Source organism: Solea solea, chromosome 15 (assembly GCF_958295425.1).
Source record: "Solea solea chromosome 15, fSolSol10.1, whole genome shotgun sequence".
Lineage (NCBI taxonomy): Eukaryota > Metazoa > Chordata > Actinopteri > Pleuronectiformes > Soleidae > Solea > Solea solea.
In genome coordinates this window covers 7,269,791-7,287,265 of record NC_081148.1, presented here as the reverse complement: position 1 = coordinate 7,287,265, position 17,475 = coordinate 7,269,791, and the positions used below count along the sequence as shown (strand labels likewise).

The 17,475-nt window shown below is 40.9% G+C and overlaps 1 protein-coding gene across 1 annotated transcript in view; it reads left to right on the top strand.

Annotated features, from left to right (window-relative positions):
* The window catches only part of camk2g2 (calcium/calmodulin-dependent protein kinase (CaM kinase) II gamma 2), a 56,416-nt gene extending 42,719 nt beyond the window's left edge, over positions 1-13,697 (top strand). The window contains exons 15-21 of the mRNA XM_058651224.1: positions 105-185; positions 2,495-2,539; positions 3,932-3,986; positions 7,098-7,173; positions 7,365-7,459; positions 8,235-8,488; positions 10,842-13,697. Coding sequence (XP_058507207.1) covers positions 105-185; positions 2,495-2,539; positions 3,932-3,986; positions 7,098-7,173; positions 7,365-7,459; positions 8,235-8,467 — 585 coding nt within the window. The 3' untranslated portion in view covers positions 8,468-8,488; positions 10,842-13,697. The remainder of the gene's footprint in view (positions 1-104; positions 186-2,494; positions 2,540-3,931; positions 3,987-7,097; positions 7,174-7,364; positions 7,460-8,234; positions 8,489-10,841) is intronic.
* The last annotated feature ends 3,778 nt before the right edge of the window (positions 13,698-17,475 follow it).

The window sequence follows — 17,475 nt, the reverse complement described above, 5'->3', positions numbered from 1 at the left end:
TGGCTCTGTTCCTGTTTAGTATCCAAGATTCCCATAGGTGTGTTCATGGTGTAGACACAGTGGGAGCGGGAGCAGTCATTCTGTGTTGTGCTTCTTTGCCCCAGTCGCAGGGAAACAGCAGTAAAAACAGTGTAGTCAGCAGCAGCAGCACCAAAGACAGCAGCATGTCATCTACAGCACCAATGGTACTCCATCTCTATTTGGTTTCTCTCACATTTGCTTTTCATGGCATCATTTCATTGTTTCCTCTTTATTTTATTTATTTATTTATTTATTTTTTAATGATTACTTCCGTCCACTGGTCACATCCCACCTTCACTAAAATCACCTCAGTAAAAGTCTCTCGCTCACGCTTCATCTTCTGCCTTCTCCGCTTCTGTCGTAAAAACACAAATTGTGATGTTGGCGGTGGATTGGATGACTTTAAAATGAAACGTCTGTGTGTGTGTGTGTGTGTGTTGTGTGTGTGTGTGTCCCTGGCGAGTGTTTTACCCAGACCTCTTGTGGATACACTCGTATATAAATGCACACGGTGCACGACACTGACAGGTGGACGAATGGCTTTCATTTTGCAGAGCAACAGCAGACACTTCAATCAGCTCCTGCTCAGCCACGCTGTGGTGACTCCTTTGTGTTCTCAGCTGTATCACCAGCATTGGTGCGTTGCTTCTGAACTAGGGCGCAGGGTTATTGCAATGTCTTCAAAGGTTGAACCTCCACTACATGAAAAGATTCTTTACCACCTGAAACCAACAAAATCTTATATAAAAGCAAACAACGACGGAACTGTTTCAATCTTTCAATATCTTGGAATACTAAATAAATGTAGTCATAAAATTGTATGACATAAGCTTTAATACTATCTACAAGCATTATAGTTTTAGAGCCTTTTAGCCTCTGAAATTCTTATTCAGTTATTATTCAGCAGATAAATCAGTGCATCTCCTAATGAGAGTTACTTTTACAAATCATCTGAATTGTGAATGACGTGGACTTCTGGGTAAAACATGAGCTGGTGTGGACAGATGTTAGAGGATGCAGCCCCTGCTGTCATACATGTAATGGGATTCATACAATATGCAGCAGAGCTGGAGTGAAGCTTCCTTCAGCTCTGAAATTGCAATTTAGTGCATGAGTAAATCCCCCGATCTTTGTGCTGAGCTTTATACGGCTACACACGTTTGGGCTAGAAGCCAAACTTGCAAAAAACGGACGTGAATCATTCAGTAAAAACTGGTGAAATAGTTTTCCACTCCACTGTTTGAATTCCCTGTAACATAAAGTGTCATTAAAGGGGCTGCATGTTCCTCTGAGGGCTATATATTCACTGGATGTTGCGCCCAGTGTTGATCGGGATCACGGGTGTGCGAGCGGGTTGTTTTCCAAACACCGTGGTAGTTGGACGATCCTGATTTGCTTGTTGCTGAATGTTTTTATGTGGAAGGGTCAAGACTGAGGACGAGTCCAGTTTATGCCTGAAAAGTGAAAGAAATCAGTCACGTCATGGTCGGAACTGAAGATCACAAATGCTACTATTTAATTGTCATGTCTTTAAATTCTCATCTCTGCTTTCAAATATACCGTAGTTGATATTTCTAATGGTGTCATGTGGTAATGCTCATGTTTTATGTCTATAAAACAGTAAATATTGAACCATTCAAAAATATTATGTCACAGAAAATTTCAACTCTAGTCATGACTGTAGTCTTATCAACATCACTGATAACAAATGGGATTTTCTCACTGAGTAGTTTAGCATTTAAATGATAAAGTGACCTTTGAAAAACTGGACCATCTTCAGTTAAAACTGGTGCAGGACACAGAGAAACGTCAGAATCGGTTAAATTACGTTTGAGTCTACCGTGATTGTGTGAACTCGGGTGATAAGCTCTGCTTCCTGTCAGTCAACGTGTTGCTCTCTGTCTCAAAGTGACAGCAGCTTATGAACTGCGGTAGCAACAACTCCCAAAACACGAAGAAATCTTAGCCTCAGTTTACAGCTTTATTTCTTCGCTGACACCTTTCGGGCTCTCGTCCCAATATAGCAAGTAATAAAATGGTAAAGTGAGCGCGTGGTGTTGTTTTAGGAGTGTTCGCTCCCCGAGTTCATTAATTCAACACCTTTTATTTACTTTTTGAGAATTTCCCAGTTGGACTTTGGATATTGACGGTAACTTTTAGGTGACATGAACGCTCCTCCTCAGTCATGACCCTGACAGGTGAATATTAGTCATGCTGTTTTCATTCATTCTGGAAACAATGGTGTAGAGAACAGAGTGGGGATCAGACCGACGCTGAGCTCTTTGACACATACAGTCGTCTTTAAACCACCATTAATGATCCACAGCCTCTGTACTGTAGCTTCTGTATTTGGGTGTGCACTAGTGTCTCTGTTTGTCTTCATGGAATACGTTGATATTCCTTGGCATCTTTCCTCATGACCTCCTTCACCCATCCCGTCCCTGCATGGTAAAGTGTGTCTACCTCCCCCCAGGAAGCCCAGACAACCGTTGTACACAACCCAGCTGACGGCACCAAGGTAAGCAGCTCCTTCTGCTTCTGCCACCACAAAAACAGCCTCTACTAACACGAGCAGGTAACTGGTGCAGGATTCTCTCTCGTTATTCTGAAACTGTGACCACAGCACCGGAATGGAGTGAGTGTAGCTGACCTTCTCGCCAGTGTTCACCATTATGGTCTCACTGTAGACAAGAGGTTCACAACTGAGGGGGCCCGGCCCCCTAAGGGGGGCACCAAAGCTCTACAAAGGGTTTGATTGTTACATTTGTATTTGTAAAAAGAGATTACTTAGAATTCATTCATTTTTGTGAAGAAGAATGTAAGTAAGAAAGTAATTGAAGTGTTACATTAAAGGTTGACTATATATATATATATATATATACTATATATATATATATTATTTTTTTTTTTAAATTACCATTAAAATATATATATATTTTATTTAAATCTCTAATGAAGAAATTACAATTTAAAAGAAAGTTTATAGACACTAATTAGCCAACAAATGACATTTGGTAATTCGGAGCTCCTGCTGTTGCATTGTGGGTTAAACCACATATTTTTTATTTATTTATTTATTACAAAGTATCCAGTAAACTCCAGTTGACAGTCCCAAGCCGGGATAAATTGGAGGGTTGGGTCAGGAAGGATCATCCACTGTGGCGATCTCTAGAGAGGGGAAACATTGTAATGTTTAAAAAAAAAAAAATTAAATTTAAAGTTAAATTTTAACCACCTTTCACAATAAATTTCAACCCTGTTGCTTTAACATTTGTCTCACTCATAGGCGTCAAGATTTGATTGACCGATGAGGCAAATGAGTCGAGCAGTCCAGTTCCGTGATCAGTCAGTCAATCACCTCCTGAGCTGAATCCGACTCAGACTGATTGAACAGTCTTTGTGTGTCAATCTTCTGGTCTGGTGCTTCAGTCAGGATCCATTCACGATCAAAACTGATATAAAAGAGAAAATCCTGCACCGTCATCACACGCACACTGTGTCTCCACAGACGACTGGTCTGTTTGCTCTGTTTTATTTACATATATTAATTTTCTCTGTACTAACAAATACTTTGCCACACTGAGGACTGTGTCATACACTGACACACACACACACACACACACACACTCTGTTGCTTTGACACGTGTGGCTCACCGTGCTTCCCCTTCGCTGCTGTCCTGGCTGGTTTGTGCTCCTGGGAGGGAGTCCATCACCCGTCTGTCCATCTGTCCGTCCAGTTGTCTGTGTGTCCACAAGTGCCCGAAGTCTCCGAGTCCCGTCTCACTTTGAAATGAAAAATGATTTGTCTCGCGATTTCTCTTCCTCCCTTTATCCATCCATCCGTCTTTCTTTCTTCCTTTCCTTCCACCCACTCCTCTGTCCACCTGTGTCCCCCCCTTGTCTTTGACAGGGCTCGACAGAGAGCTGTAATAACACAGAAGAGGAGGAGATGAAAGGTAGGAAAGGTACTTGTCCAACTTTCACCTTCTCTGCATGCTTTTATTGTTGTTCACTTTACTTTTCACTTTATATTATAAGCAATGCACTTTCAGGTGAACTGGTGTCTGTGCCCTGCAGTGTTGTCATACTCTAGTCCAGGATCCTAACCTGGCTCAACTTGGACCTTTGTAAAGATTGTTAAGTTAAACTATCTTAATGAGTTTGATTAAAAGCCTTTGCAAAGGAGTCGATGTTTATATAGATGATATCTATATATACATATATATATGTCCCCTTTATTTAACCAGGTAAAAAGGCCTCATTAAGATTTAAAAAATCTCTTTTCCAAGAGTGACCTGGCCAAGAAGGCAGCAAAACAACAGGCTCACAGATTACAACAACACAAACAGACTTATACAACTCATCATGTGCAACAAATGAATTAAACACAGCATCCAACCAATATAAGAGATAGTTTTCCTCTCGACCTCTCGACCCCTGGATCTTACACAGACTGGTGACTGGTGTTCACTAAGTGAAGCTGGTAGAAGTTTGTCTGTTAGTGTGTTAGTTTGTCCACCCTGCTCTTGAATTTTGTGGCTCAGTTGGAGAAAGTAAGCAGAATCTGATTGATATTGAACACGCTGCTCTTACAGTATTCAGATCTTGATTCTGGTGCTTGTAATGGTCACTGTTGTCACTGTTGAGACCAGCGTGTCGTGACTGAGAGTGTGTGCATGCAGGCCTTAATGCCGCACTCCTCTTGAGCCTTTAATTAGCTGTCTGCAGCTCTAATGTTTTCAGGTGAATGAAGTAGGACAGATCTACCTGCAGCTTTCCACAGGAGAGTTAATCCAGGCACTTGAGCTGCTTTCTGTGGGTTTACCAGCACTTAGTCTCAGAGTGGATTGTTACTGACACGCAATCAAGAGGTTGTTCTCACTTCTGTTTCTCTCCGAGCGCACGAATGTTTCAGGTGATCTCGAGAAACGTTCCTTGAATGTAATGTTCCTCTTGTCTTCGAATACTGCAGGACTGCATCAGCTCTAATATGAAGCAGGTTTGTCACATGATCTGAGTCAGAGTAGAAGTCCTGCACCTGCAAGTTTTCTGCCGGCTGTTGAACCAACAGACCGTCCAATTAAAAAGAACTGCTATATTCAGAGTTAAAGCTGCGGTAGGAGGCAGGATCACTAGAAAATAACGTGGGTGAGTTAGTTATATTCCCAGGTCATCACATACTAACATTTTAAGATGGAGGCTTTCTGTCCCGAGCACGTTCATATTAATTTAGAAACTGAGAAGAACAAGGAGTTGGTAAAAAATAAAAACAACTGTATATTCAAGATTCAAGATTCAAAGATTCAAAGTGTTTATTGTCATATGCACAGTAAAGAAACACGTTTCCCTGTACAATGAAATTCTTACTTTGCTGTCCACTCAAAAACACCAGCATAAAGTAAAAAGTAAAAAAGAGATGCTTTTGTAAAAAAAAGTATAAATATACATAAGAAAAATATAAATATTACAAGAGACTAAAATAACATATATGCATAAAATAAGTGTAAAAATAAGAACTGTACATAAAGTGAACACAGATTTAAAGTGACACACAGATTTAAAGTGACACACAGATTTAAAGTGACAATGTTTCAGGTTTTAAAGTGACTTTATTAATGATGAGATCAGCAACATAAAGAAAACACTGAGCTGCCAAATGACCAACATTAAAATACTGTGGGACCAAATTCAGGTACAACCCTGTCACAGTAGGCAAATATATTCATAGTTCATAAGATAATGCAAGCCTGCACTAAAACTGGCACTTACTCATCCTCCCAATATTCAGTTACTGTAAGGTGCAGCTGTGCGCTCTCTCTCTTCACGTTGACCTAAAACGAGGCACATTGTTACTGTTAACGTCACATTTTATTCTGCCCTCAGTGGCCATAAAAGTGTGCTGTTGCAGGATTACCGCGTGTATGGTTTGATCAGTGGAACGCCCCTTTTTATGGTGCACATTGTTTTCACTGCCATACTTTCAAACTAAGTACGTGTGGAGAGACAGAACCGTGATGACTGTGGTAAAGAAAACAGAGAAGATGCCTGTGTTGGGAGATTTGAATGATAATTCTGGCCTTTATTAAGTAAATGTGTCAAGTCATGTGATTTGCTGCTTCCCCTTGTTTTTATGTGATGTCAGTGTGGTCCCCAGAGTTAGACTCGGGGAACCATTTTCCCAATTTCTTCACATTTAAACATTCATTTAATCTGATTTTATGGATCAATTAACTTGTGGTTTTCCACCATGTACGGACATCCTCTCATACTATGAGTGTGTGTGTATGTTAAGTCAGTGCAGCACTGCCTCAGCCTTGCAGCCACCTGTGAGTCAGCGGCAGTAAACTCTGCTCTCTGTGACCACATCTTTCCTTTCATTCCCAATAACAGACATCATGCAACAAATCTGCCCTACAAGCAAAATGACATACTGATAGTAAATTGTCCTCTCCACAAACATCCCTCCTCTGCTGCCATCTACTGGTGCACAATTCTTACTGCAAGACCACTCCACTGTCCTATCATCACTGTCTGATACTCGTTTTGTGGGACCATTAATGGCAAATGCCAAGTGAACACTTGTAAATACAGCGTATCTGCTGTTCATCCATCCTGAACCACAGTCTGATCTTCCCTCTGCGCCTCAATCTCTAGATTTCCTGAGAGTTGTGAACAATTAGGTCGACTTTAGGTGGATTTAAATGTGACTAAGAAACATCAGGTTTGTTTACCGAGGAGTTCTATTCGAGACGATACTGCTTATTTCTTCATTTGAGCCGGAGACATTTATGGGTTCACTGGATGTACCACGAGGAGTGGAGCGTGGTGTGTTTAGTACAGGCTGTCTTCAAATGTCACTGTCGTTATTACCGCAGGCGAAGCACATTCGATGCACTTATTTTAAGGTCAGGGCTTTGGAGCCTCGTCAGGCAGTGAGTCAGAGACGAGTATGAGAGGCGATACTTGCATGTTCACACTCCAAATTTAGAAATCATCCTTAACCTCGCCTGGTTGTCCCCCCTCCACATCCCCACTCTCCCCACCCCACCTTTTCCTTTCTGTCTCACCATTTCCAGCTCGTAAACAGGAGATAATAAAGATGACAGAGCAGCTGATTGAAGCCATCAACAATGGGGATTTCGAAGCGTACACGTAAGTGTGCACATGCAGGTTCCTCGTCTAAGGCCTTTTTTTAGAAATGCAGAGAACTTCTCTTTCCTGTCTGTATTATTACAACATATCCAAATTGTAAGGTTTAGCATATTACCTGCCCTGCAGCATCTACTGAGGCCATTCACTGGCAGCTTAAATTCACATTCAATAAATGTGTTTTCTTCCAACAGGAGAATCTGTGACCCTGGGCTCACTTCTTTTGAGCCAGAAGCTCTTGGAAACCTGGTGGAGGGCATGGACTTCCACAAGTTCTACTTTGACAATTGTAAGCATCACTTCTGCCTCAGTTTTGGGATGTTTTTCTCTGCCACTGTCTTTGAATCCATAGAAACACCTCACTCTTGTATAGAGATGCACCTAACAACAGTTAATCTGTGGATTGTTTGGTCCAAATAGAACTCATTTAAAAACAACAACCCAAATAATTGATGTGGGATAATTAGTGACATCTAATGGTGAGGCTGCAGATAGTAACAAACATGCTCCTCCTCAGGGAACTATGGTGGCCTTTGGTTCTGTCCCTAGTTAAGTTGACTCTTCCAACAGAGACTTTCTGTCAATGCATGGAACATGATAGCAAGTGTGTCATTACATCATCGAGAAGGATCTGCTCTCCACACTTTAAAATCATACACGTGCACAAATGATAGTGGATACTTTTCCCCTGCAATAAGGAAACACAATATTCTCCATGTAAATGGAGAATTTACTTAGTAGAATTTGAAGCCCCCTGCACGTTGGAACAGTCCTCTGGCAAAGACAAAACATTCTTGAAATGTAGCCGTTAGAAGATCCTTCCATGACTTGAAGACACTTAAATTCAGTATTCTTCAACGTCCCACTCTCTGCTATTTTCATCTTTGTTGGTTTCTACATTGGATTGTTGTGGACAGAGTCGTACAGCTTTAAAAACATGTCGGCGCAAGACGGACGCCTCCGTAGCCTGAAGTCGTTTTAGTCTAAGCTTTTTATTTCTGAAGTGAGAATACACTGTTAGTCGGACCTTTGACAAAGTCTTCTGGCCTTGTCCATCCCTACAGTGCTGAGTAAAAACAGCAAGCCAGTGCACACCACCATCCTCAACCCCCACGTCCACCTGATCGGTGAGGACGCCGCCTGCATCGCCTACATCCGCCTGACACAGTACATGGACGGCCAGGGCCGGCCGCGCTCCTGCCAGTCAGAGGAGACACGTGTGTGGCATCGCCGCGAAGCCAAGTGGCTCAACGTACACTTTCACTGCTCAGGAGCACCAGCGGCGCCGCTGCAGTGAACTGCCCCACCCCAGGCTCAGGTGAGGTGACAATACACAACTGTTAGAGTTATGGTGGAACAATAAAAACAATAATATACAGTCAGAATATTGTAGGCAGCAAAGGTTTATTGTCGGTCTCCTCCTCATTGGGTTCATCTCTGCTCCGTAACTTTTCATGATAAGTGTGTGCGCCTTAAGACAGAGAAAACAGATTAGTTTTACTGTAATGTGGCACCAGGTGGCACAGTTTACATTACATGTCATTTGGCAGACGCTTTTATTCAAAGTGACTTACAAGAAGTGCATTTAAACATTAGGGTACAAACAAGAGGTAGAAGTAAGTGTGTGCTATAAAGTGCAATGTAAGGGAGAAGGGATAGGGTCAAGGGGGCGGGCAGAGGTTATTAGGGAAAGAACTTGATCATGAGATAGAGGGGTGAAAGAGGATTGAGCAGGAGATGAATTAGTGGGGTTATGAAAGAAGAGTGAATGTCATCTACTTTTTTTGTGAAGTAGTTGACGAAGTGAATTGGTAGAAGGGAGGGGGTGAGTGGGTCAAGGAGGTTTTTGCCTGCAGAGATAGACAGTGAAGGTGGAGAGAAGAGAGTGATGTGTTGTGATGTGATGTGAGAGTGTCGTCAGGGTGTTTTGATTTCCTCCATTTTCTTTCTGCTGCCCGTGTCGTGGTTCTCTCAGCACGCACTGAGTCAGACAACCACGGGGCTGAGGAGGACTCACGAACCTGGCGTGAAGTAAGAAGACAGCGGGAGTCAAGAGAGGAGGACAGAGTAGAGAGGAAGGTGTCTGTGGCAGAGTTGGGATGCATGAGGGAGAAGGAGTCAGTGAGTGCAGTATCTGATGAGATGAGATCATCAGAGTGGGAGAGAGTAGGATCTGAAGAAACGATCAGAGACATGAAGTGGAGTTACCGTGAGTTTGGAGGTGGAGCAGTGTCTGGTCAAAATGAGGTCAAGGGGGTTGGCAGCCTTGTGAGTTGGTGGAGATTTCTCTGACTGGATGTTGAAGTCGCCAAGAAGAACAGGTGGTGAGCTATTTTCTGGGATGGTTGAAAGGAGGACATGCAGTTCATCCAAGAAGTCTCCCAGTGGGCCTGGTGGAGGGTAGATGTAGAGAGGTCCCGCGCCCCGCAGACTCCGGTCAAGACTCCTGCGTCTTTGTCTTCCGGAGTCTTCGTCTGAGGAGGCTGCTGCTGAAGCTGCCGCTTCAAAGTCCGTGCTGCTTTTAAGAACCCCTCATCAGGGGCTGCTTGGTTACAGCTGTGTTGGCCACTCCCCTGGAGCCAATCAGACTTCACACCTGGTGATGCTCATGGTTTGTTAGAAACTTGGTCAAAACCGCACCAACTTCCTCTTTGACCTTACAGACACTATATCAACAACAAACTTATTCTGACCAGGTCACAGACCCAGGTCTTCTTTCTGCAAAGGCAAGAGTGCTGACCACTACACCAACTGTGTGGCCCTGGTAAAAGAAACACAATATTTTCAAATCAATAGTGTGCATCATGACAGAGCCACGTTCAAACAGAAACAGCACAGAAAGCTTGGATGTCCTCCATTGCTGCTCTTAATGTAACAGTTTGCTTTCTTCTTCTTCGTTTAATTTATTGCTACACTGTCACACCGATATCATGTAATGCCATTTGTGTGGTTGACGCACACACTTCCATCCCATCTACACATTCTGCAGTGGACACACACGCCTGATCACAGTTTACCATTAGAAAACATACTGAGGTGAGTTAAACTGCACTGTACAGTGACTGGATGTGTGTCCAGTGCTTGACGGCTTTGTCGAGTGTCTCTGATATGCTGTTATTACTATGTTCTACTTAGGGTTTGCTTTTAAAATTGCCTTCAACAATATGCTTTTTAATACTCCTCTGTGCTCAACTCAATGCCACAACCTCTTAATATGAAGCAGTGCATCCAGTCTTCCAAATATTAAAGTGTTTTTTACTGACACATGGGTACAGAAAGTGGCTGTGACATATTCAACAAATGTAGAGACTGAAACTGTGGGGATAGATACTTTCTTCCGTCTGTTTTGCTGTGAATCATGTGCAGCTAGTGGAGAAAAACATGCTGTTCAAAGAGCAGAGCGGCTTACTTACTCACGAGGGCAGTGTGGCTGTTCTAATCAGTTAACACGGGTGCTTCAATCAAACAAAGATGACTTGAGCTACTGACAAAGCATTGTAAAATAACATTTATCTACTCATCTATTTTGTAGAAAAAGGCCAAATAGTTGGATTTTCCTAAAATGCTGAATGGATGAATGTTGATTTAAAGTACTAATCACTCTCATGCTGCATGAACTGACCCTTAAAGTCACAGTTCACACACTAACCACTTCATTCTTTCTCCTTCAGCTTTGCCTGAACTGAAGCTGTCTGGAGCGTTTATTCTCCGAGGTTGGATTGGTACCTGGATCCTGGCCCGGGAAGAGGCTGCTTGGCTTGGAACGCTGTATAAAAAAAACACACGAGAGGGAAAATATATTAGAATTTAAAAAAATAGATTAAATAAATGCAACACCAAAAAATGATGAATAAAAGTATATATCTAAATGCTTGACTGTGTGACTGGCAAACACCAACCCAGTCCAACTCTAGCTAGATGATGACGGAGCGCGGCTGACGTCGGCTCCCTCTTGCAGGTGGTGCATGTTTCTGGTGGCAACACGGGGTCGGTCCTGGTGCTGTCCTGGTCCTTTTCTCCCATGGCCTTCACCCCCACCCCTCCACCCCCTCCTTAGTTCTGTCTGCTGTCTGGAAAAGTATTAAAATATTTTACAAAGTTAGAGAAATATACTTAGCAACAAGGAAAAACAAGTTCTCGTCACACACGTTGTTTGGAAACGGAAAAAATCTCAAATGTTTTGTTGAGCAGCAGAATTTCCACTTTAATAGAAGTATTGTTTGTTTTCACGCGTACGTGTCGGTGGGGGTTTAAGGGAAAGGGAGTAGCTGATTATGTACTTAATATTAAAGTTTAACATCCATTTCAAGTGTCATTTTTGAGCAACTGTACTCACATTTTTAGACGATGTCACGCGTTACTGAAGGGACCTTTATTTTTTATTTTTTGGACTTTTTGTATTGTTGTTTTGATTTTTATCACCTGAATTATGTATTTTAAAGTATTTTGTGTTAAAAAAAAAAACATTTATAATCAACACAGGGATTTTTATTTAACAGATTTGTGTACAAGTAGATATTTATATTGGAGAAAAGTGTGGTTTACTTTCAGGTGGTGGGGGGTGTGGGGGGGTGTCAAGCATGAGTGTGGGGGTGTTTTTTTTTTTTTTTGCTTTAAGGTCCAGAGGTGTAAATACACACCATGCACGCACACACACACAAGCACGCACACACACACAAACCCACGTGGGTTGAGCTTTAGGGTTAGGATCGAGCTTCATCCTGAAGTTGCAGAAGTTCTCCATCACTCAAACCTGCAGTGTTTGGAGTCTTCACTAGGTGGCGTCATCAGTCAAAGCCTAAAGCTCCTCACATTTTTGAACTACCTAAACATAGAGGCTCAGACACGCCCTCTTATTTTCTATGTGTTTCAGTGTATTTTGGGTGTGAAGCATGATTCCTTTGATCTAATGGCCTGTACTGTTTCTGCACATACACGTGAGACTCGATGCTGTCGTGTTTGCTCTTCTGAGGGAACGAACCTTTCTGCAACTTCAGGGTTACGCTCGCCAGAAAGCTTCCCCTCCTCCCTACCTCTGTCCCTCTTTACTTCCGTCATTCCTGCGACTTTACTGACCAGGCTACATTGTTGTCTTAGTACCATAGCTCCCATATCGTGTGGTGATAATGATAATGATGATAATAATGATGATGTCACCCTAATGCCTGTCTCTTGTGCTGAAAATCTGTATATTGTCCGTCTTGGCTTGCTGTACTTCTGTGTGAGGTCCTGGCTCTGTAAAAAAAAGCATGTTCTAAATGGAATGCAGCCGAGGGATTGGGCTAAGACGAGGTGGAACAGGGAGAGAGCTGTGTCGACTAGTGGGCTGATGATGGCGGTCAATGGATTTGGTCCCTTTTGTCACTGTTTCTGTTGTAAATGCTGTAGCCGTTAGTGTTTTGATGTTGATATTTTTAGTACTTGTTACAGCAAGAACTTTAAAAATTGAAGCGTTGAACTGATATTGCCACACACACACTTTCTTTTTCCCCTCCCTCCCTCACTGTGCCAGTTGTCCCCTCACACACACAAATTAATACTCACTGAATGCTGACACTTTGGGGCAAAGACACCAGATTTGTGTGGCTTATTATGTTGGAATTCACATCCTTGTATAAAGAAGCACATGAGATCAAAGATTCTTTCTCTGAGGAGGACAAAAACACGTCTTTGTATCAGTGGTTTAACTTTGCAGCACAGTTTTTTTTTAACGTTTGGAGTGTGTGACTTTGTCCCGTCTCTGCTCGGCTGCTCCATAGTAACTCGTGTACTTGGTAGCACTGATGCTTCAGATCATCACATATCATTTGTTTGTGTCCTGATGCAGTCCAGCAGATTCTTTTTTTTAAAAAAAAACATTAAAAAACAAATGATGTTGTGAACCGTGTGCACACTGTCCTACTGTATCAGCCGCCTGCGCTTCTGTCTAAGTGCTGTGACACATCCGACATGCCATGAAACCCTTTTTGTTTTCCTTTTTGACAGCGTTTGTAAAAGCAGTACTGAAACTATGTGGTGTTTTTTTTATGGCTCTCAGTAGTTCTGTTTGTTCTCTGTCGATGTCACCGCCGATGTGACGATGCGGTTCTTTTATTGTGAGCGTGTTTGTGACGTCACAAAGTCATGGGTTTGTTTCAATTCAAGAGTGACATGAAGGTAAACTCAACGAGTCATCGCAAGGGGAGGGAAACCAGCTGTAGAGTCAAGTTTGCCAAAGTTTTTGGACAGAGATACAGTTTTAATTGCATCAAAATCACAACGAGGCTGCTTAAAAAAAAGATTAAACTTTATAAAATGACAACGTGTAACCACTAAAGTCTGTTTTCACCTCTATAGAAGTATCTACTGGACCTCATTTATAAAAACCTTGAAATATTAGTGACATTACAGTAATTTAAAGCTGTAGCTTTAAAGGAAACACAAAAGCTGATTATTTTACAGAAGCATATCTGTGGTCAAATGTGTGCTTTTGAGTGTGTGTGGATTCAAAACATTAAATCTCCAGTAGAATAAATGAAGAGCAAAGTTCTTGTCAAGTTTATAAAAAAAAATAAGAGCCTCGCCATTACAGGAAACAAATCCAAACCTAATTGACAGTTAAATCAGTTTTTTTCCCCCTCATTAAAAGTTTGTTTCAAACACGCAAATGTTTGCCAAACCATAATGAACTGCATCGTTCAGATACTTTGGCAAACGTCTACCACATGTTCGGAGAAAACGGGACGCGACTGAAGGGCGGTGACCAAAAAGATTTTTAACGACGCTCAAAACTAATGTTGAAAAAGGGAAAAATCTAATCCACAATCTTGAACAGCAACACTATATATGCAGTTTTACAAGTGGAGGAAATATGCATGTCTACTTTCTGGTAATTTTTCACTGTTTACTTGATAAAGAAATGGAAATCTATGTTACTTGCATCCTCAAGGTTATAAAAATGGGTCTGTCTGAGATGTTGAAATTAAAGTGATGTTATCTTCCATGAAAATGCATTCAAAGGTTAGAAAAGCCTTAGCTTGTAACCCGAACCCTTTGTAAGTAGATTTATAGCATTGTAACCTTATACTGACGGGGCTACATGTGTCTTTACTCTGAGTTTCGATTGGATGCTGGATTTTTTTGCATGACCAAACCGTTAATAAAAATCATACATTTAAAACTATTCAGTGTTTGTTTGTTCTTCATAATTCTGTTTGTTGGAAAATAAGAGTATTTAACATAGCCCGGAAGTGCCAATTAACGCTGCCTTTTTGTGTGAATATAAAACCGATGAATCCAAATCAGTTAAATGTAAACGTTAGTGCTCTTTATTCAGAAAACCCTGTCACATCTACATTTCAGGATCTGGTTATTATAGACACAGATTAAATGTTAAATATAAATATTTCAATATTTATCATCACAGTAACAGTGTTACACACATTACTAGCTGTAAACACTCAGCATTAGAAAAATACATACGTTGGTTTGGTTCTTACTTATATCCTAAACATAAGGAGTAAACATTTATAATCATCACTTTAAAAGTTACATGTTTTTGGTGCCTATTTGTTTCCCAGATATATTAGTGTGTGTGTGTGTGTGTGTGTGTGAATAAGAGGCATTAACTTAAAGCACTTTGTAGAAAGGCGCTTTATGAAGTTCAGTCAATTTCCTTTCATTAGTTTACGGGCAGATCTGTCACATCCACAGCCACGGACGCGCTGACGAACCGCAGCAACGGACCAACCTGCTCAACGAGGCGTCTACATATACTGAATATCTACGAAGCGGAAATGCACTTCCGTTGACTAATAATGTCACTGGCGAACTTCACCACTACTCTAAACAGCAGCGCCTGCTAGTCCGGGCACATCCGGTGACGTACTTTTAACCAAAGAAGAAGAACTACTCTCATTGTACAACCGATACGCTCAGCAGCTACAATAATATTACAATTTTTACAAACTGTAAAACGGTCTTTGTGTGCTTGTTTTGTCGTTTAGCATTAGCGATAGCCGGCTACAGGCTAAGCTACACTCATTTGCATGTATGTGTGTTTATCATCTCGGTAACCCCAACGTTATTCAAGCTACAGGCGTCACGATGGAGGATGGATCTTCTGACTCTGGGTTAGACTCCGGATCAAATGCGAGCGGTCGTGACGACGGCATTACTCAATGTTTTGATAATTGCTAGCGGTGCATCCGCCTTTCCAGAGGGGGAGCTGCGGGTCTGAGAGCTGACGTGAAAATGACGTCACTTCCAGGTAACTGGCCAATCATAAGACAGTCCGTGTTCTGCGTGTGTGGTTTTGGACTGAAACAGCGCGGCTGACAAGAGCGTCAGTGATGAGACATTTACATCGGCTCGTTTGCAGTGTCTCTAGCAGTTTATTGACCATAAAAACTACATGTTTGTAAGTACACCTCCACATCTCACATATAAGTGAGATAGGACCATGATATGTCCTCTTTAATAAAAAAAAACATTTCATTACAATTATTTGTGTTCTTTCTTTTGTTGCAAGTTTTATTAAGATATTTCACTTCTGAAAACACTATTTTTTTTTTAACTTTTATTGTAAATGACATGTAAATTTGTCTTTATTAACTTTTCCACACCAAGTTCTTGCTTTGGTTCTCTTTAATAAATGTAAATAACGCAATAGTAACATGAAATTTAATGTTAAGAGCATTAACGTCTCACATTTGCCTGAGGACTGTAGTACTCGCATCACAGCCCAAACAAATCAGTTAAGTCAGAAAAACTGTTTCTTAACGTTTTAAAACAACGTTGCAGTAATTTGCAGTAACTCAGAGTCTAATCAGCCGCAGTAAGTGAAAACACCTGTATGAGTGAATCGTGGAGGAGCAGGAAACTTCCTTTAAAGCAAAAAACGTGTTCAAGTTCTAAAGCAGTTTATCTACTGATATGTTTGGGTTTAAAAAGTCTCAAATTAAAATGTAAAGACTTTCATCTTTTGTTGCATTTTTAAAGGAAAAGTCCACCAATCTCATACATTTAATGAACACGTCTTGGAGCGGTGTGAATGTATGAGACATAAAGATGTCTTCTAAAGTATTTTATGGTCTCAAAGTCAGATAGAAATGTTTATTAAAGACATGAGATAAAGTGAACTTACCAGAGATCTGTCACCAGCTCCTCATCTCTGTGTGTGGTCCTCCATGACCTGTGGATGGGTTGCATTGTGGGTAATGTAGGTCAAACTTGCAAAGAAGAAAGATGGACAACATAGGAAAGAAGACAGAGATCTGCTTCTACAGCACTGTTTTGTTTTTTGTTTTTTTTAAAAACCAGTCATCTGTCAAAGTTGGATTATTATTTTTTTTTAAAGATTATTCATGAGTGAACTTTCTTTTCATTTACAGGGATCATAATATTATGCAACACCTCTAAAAAAATGTTTAACATTTACATAATGAATACTGTATTAAAAGAAAAATGTTCCTGCAATTAAAGTATTATCAACTCAGTATCCAGGTTATTCTGTGATAATTATTACTGAGGAGTAAAATATGCACACACAAAAAACCCTCCGACAGTGAGGAACAATAGAAAGCAGCATAATATTTAAGTCGTTATAACCAAGAGCTGTGCTTCTGTGCAGCATCTGAGTAAATGTACTACTCACCACTGCACAACACAAACAGAAATTTCTTAATTTAAAAAAAAAAAAAAACAGAAAAACTTAATGAAGGCGGGATTTTTCCACCTACCAATGTCTGTGCTGTTGAAAATAGATTATATTGTATAATATATTAAACAATGAACATTCTATACTGTTTCAACAGAACAGGGAAAAAAAAAAAGACCTTTTCTTTCTAGATTTTATTTGCACTTTTGGTTACTATGTTGTGGTTCCTTGCGTTCTTGGACATAACATGAACATTCAGGTCTGTACACGAGGGCTTCACACAAAAGACACAGCAGAAAAGAAAACATCACATGGTTGTCGTCTTGAGTTTTTCTTTTAATGACATCAAATGGGTTCATGTAAAAGTTGAAAAGGAGGGAAAACACTGGGTCACATCCTCATCATCATCATCAGCAGCAGTGTCATGTGCTATATGGTCACATCCACTCCAGTCAGATTTAAAAAAACAACAACAGTACCTTACTGAGTCTCTTCTGTGATGGTTTGATGCGACTGTGCTTTTATTTTTCATTTCAGACCAAGACAAGAAGCGACAGATGAGATCTTTTCCTGCGATTCCTGTGATCAATAATCTTCTGCATGATGATATATAATTCAAGCTACGGAAATTGTCTACTGACACCAACTCTCATACAACAACTCTTTAT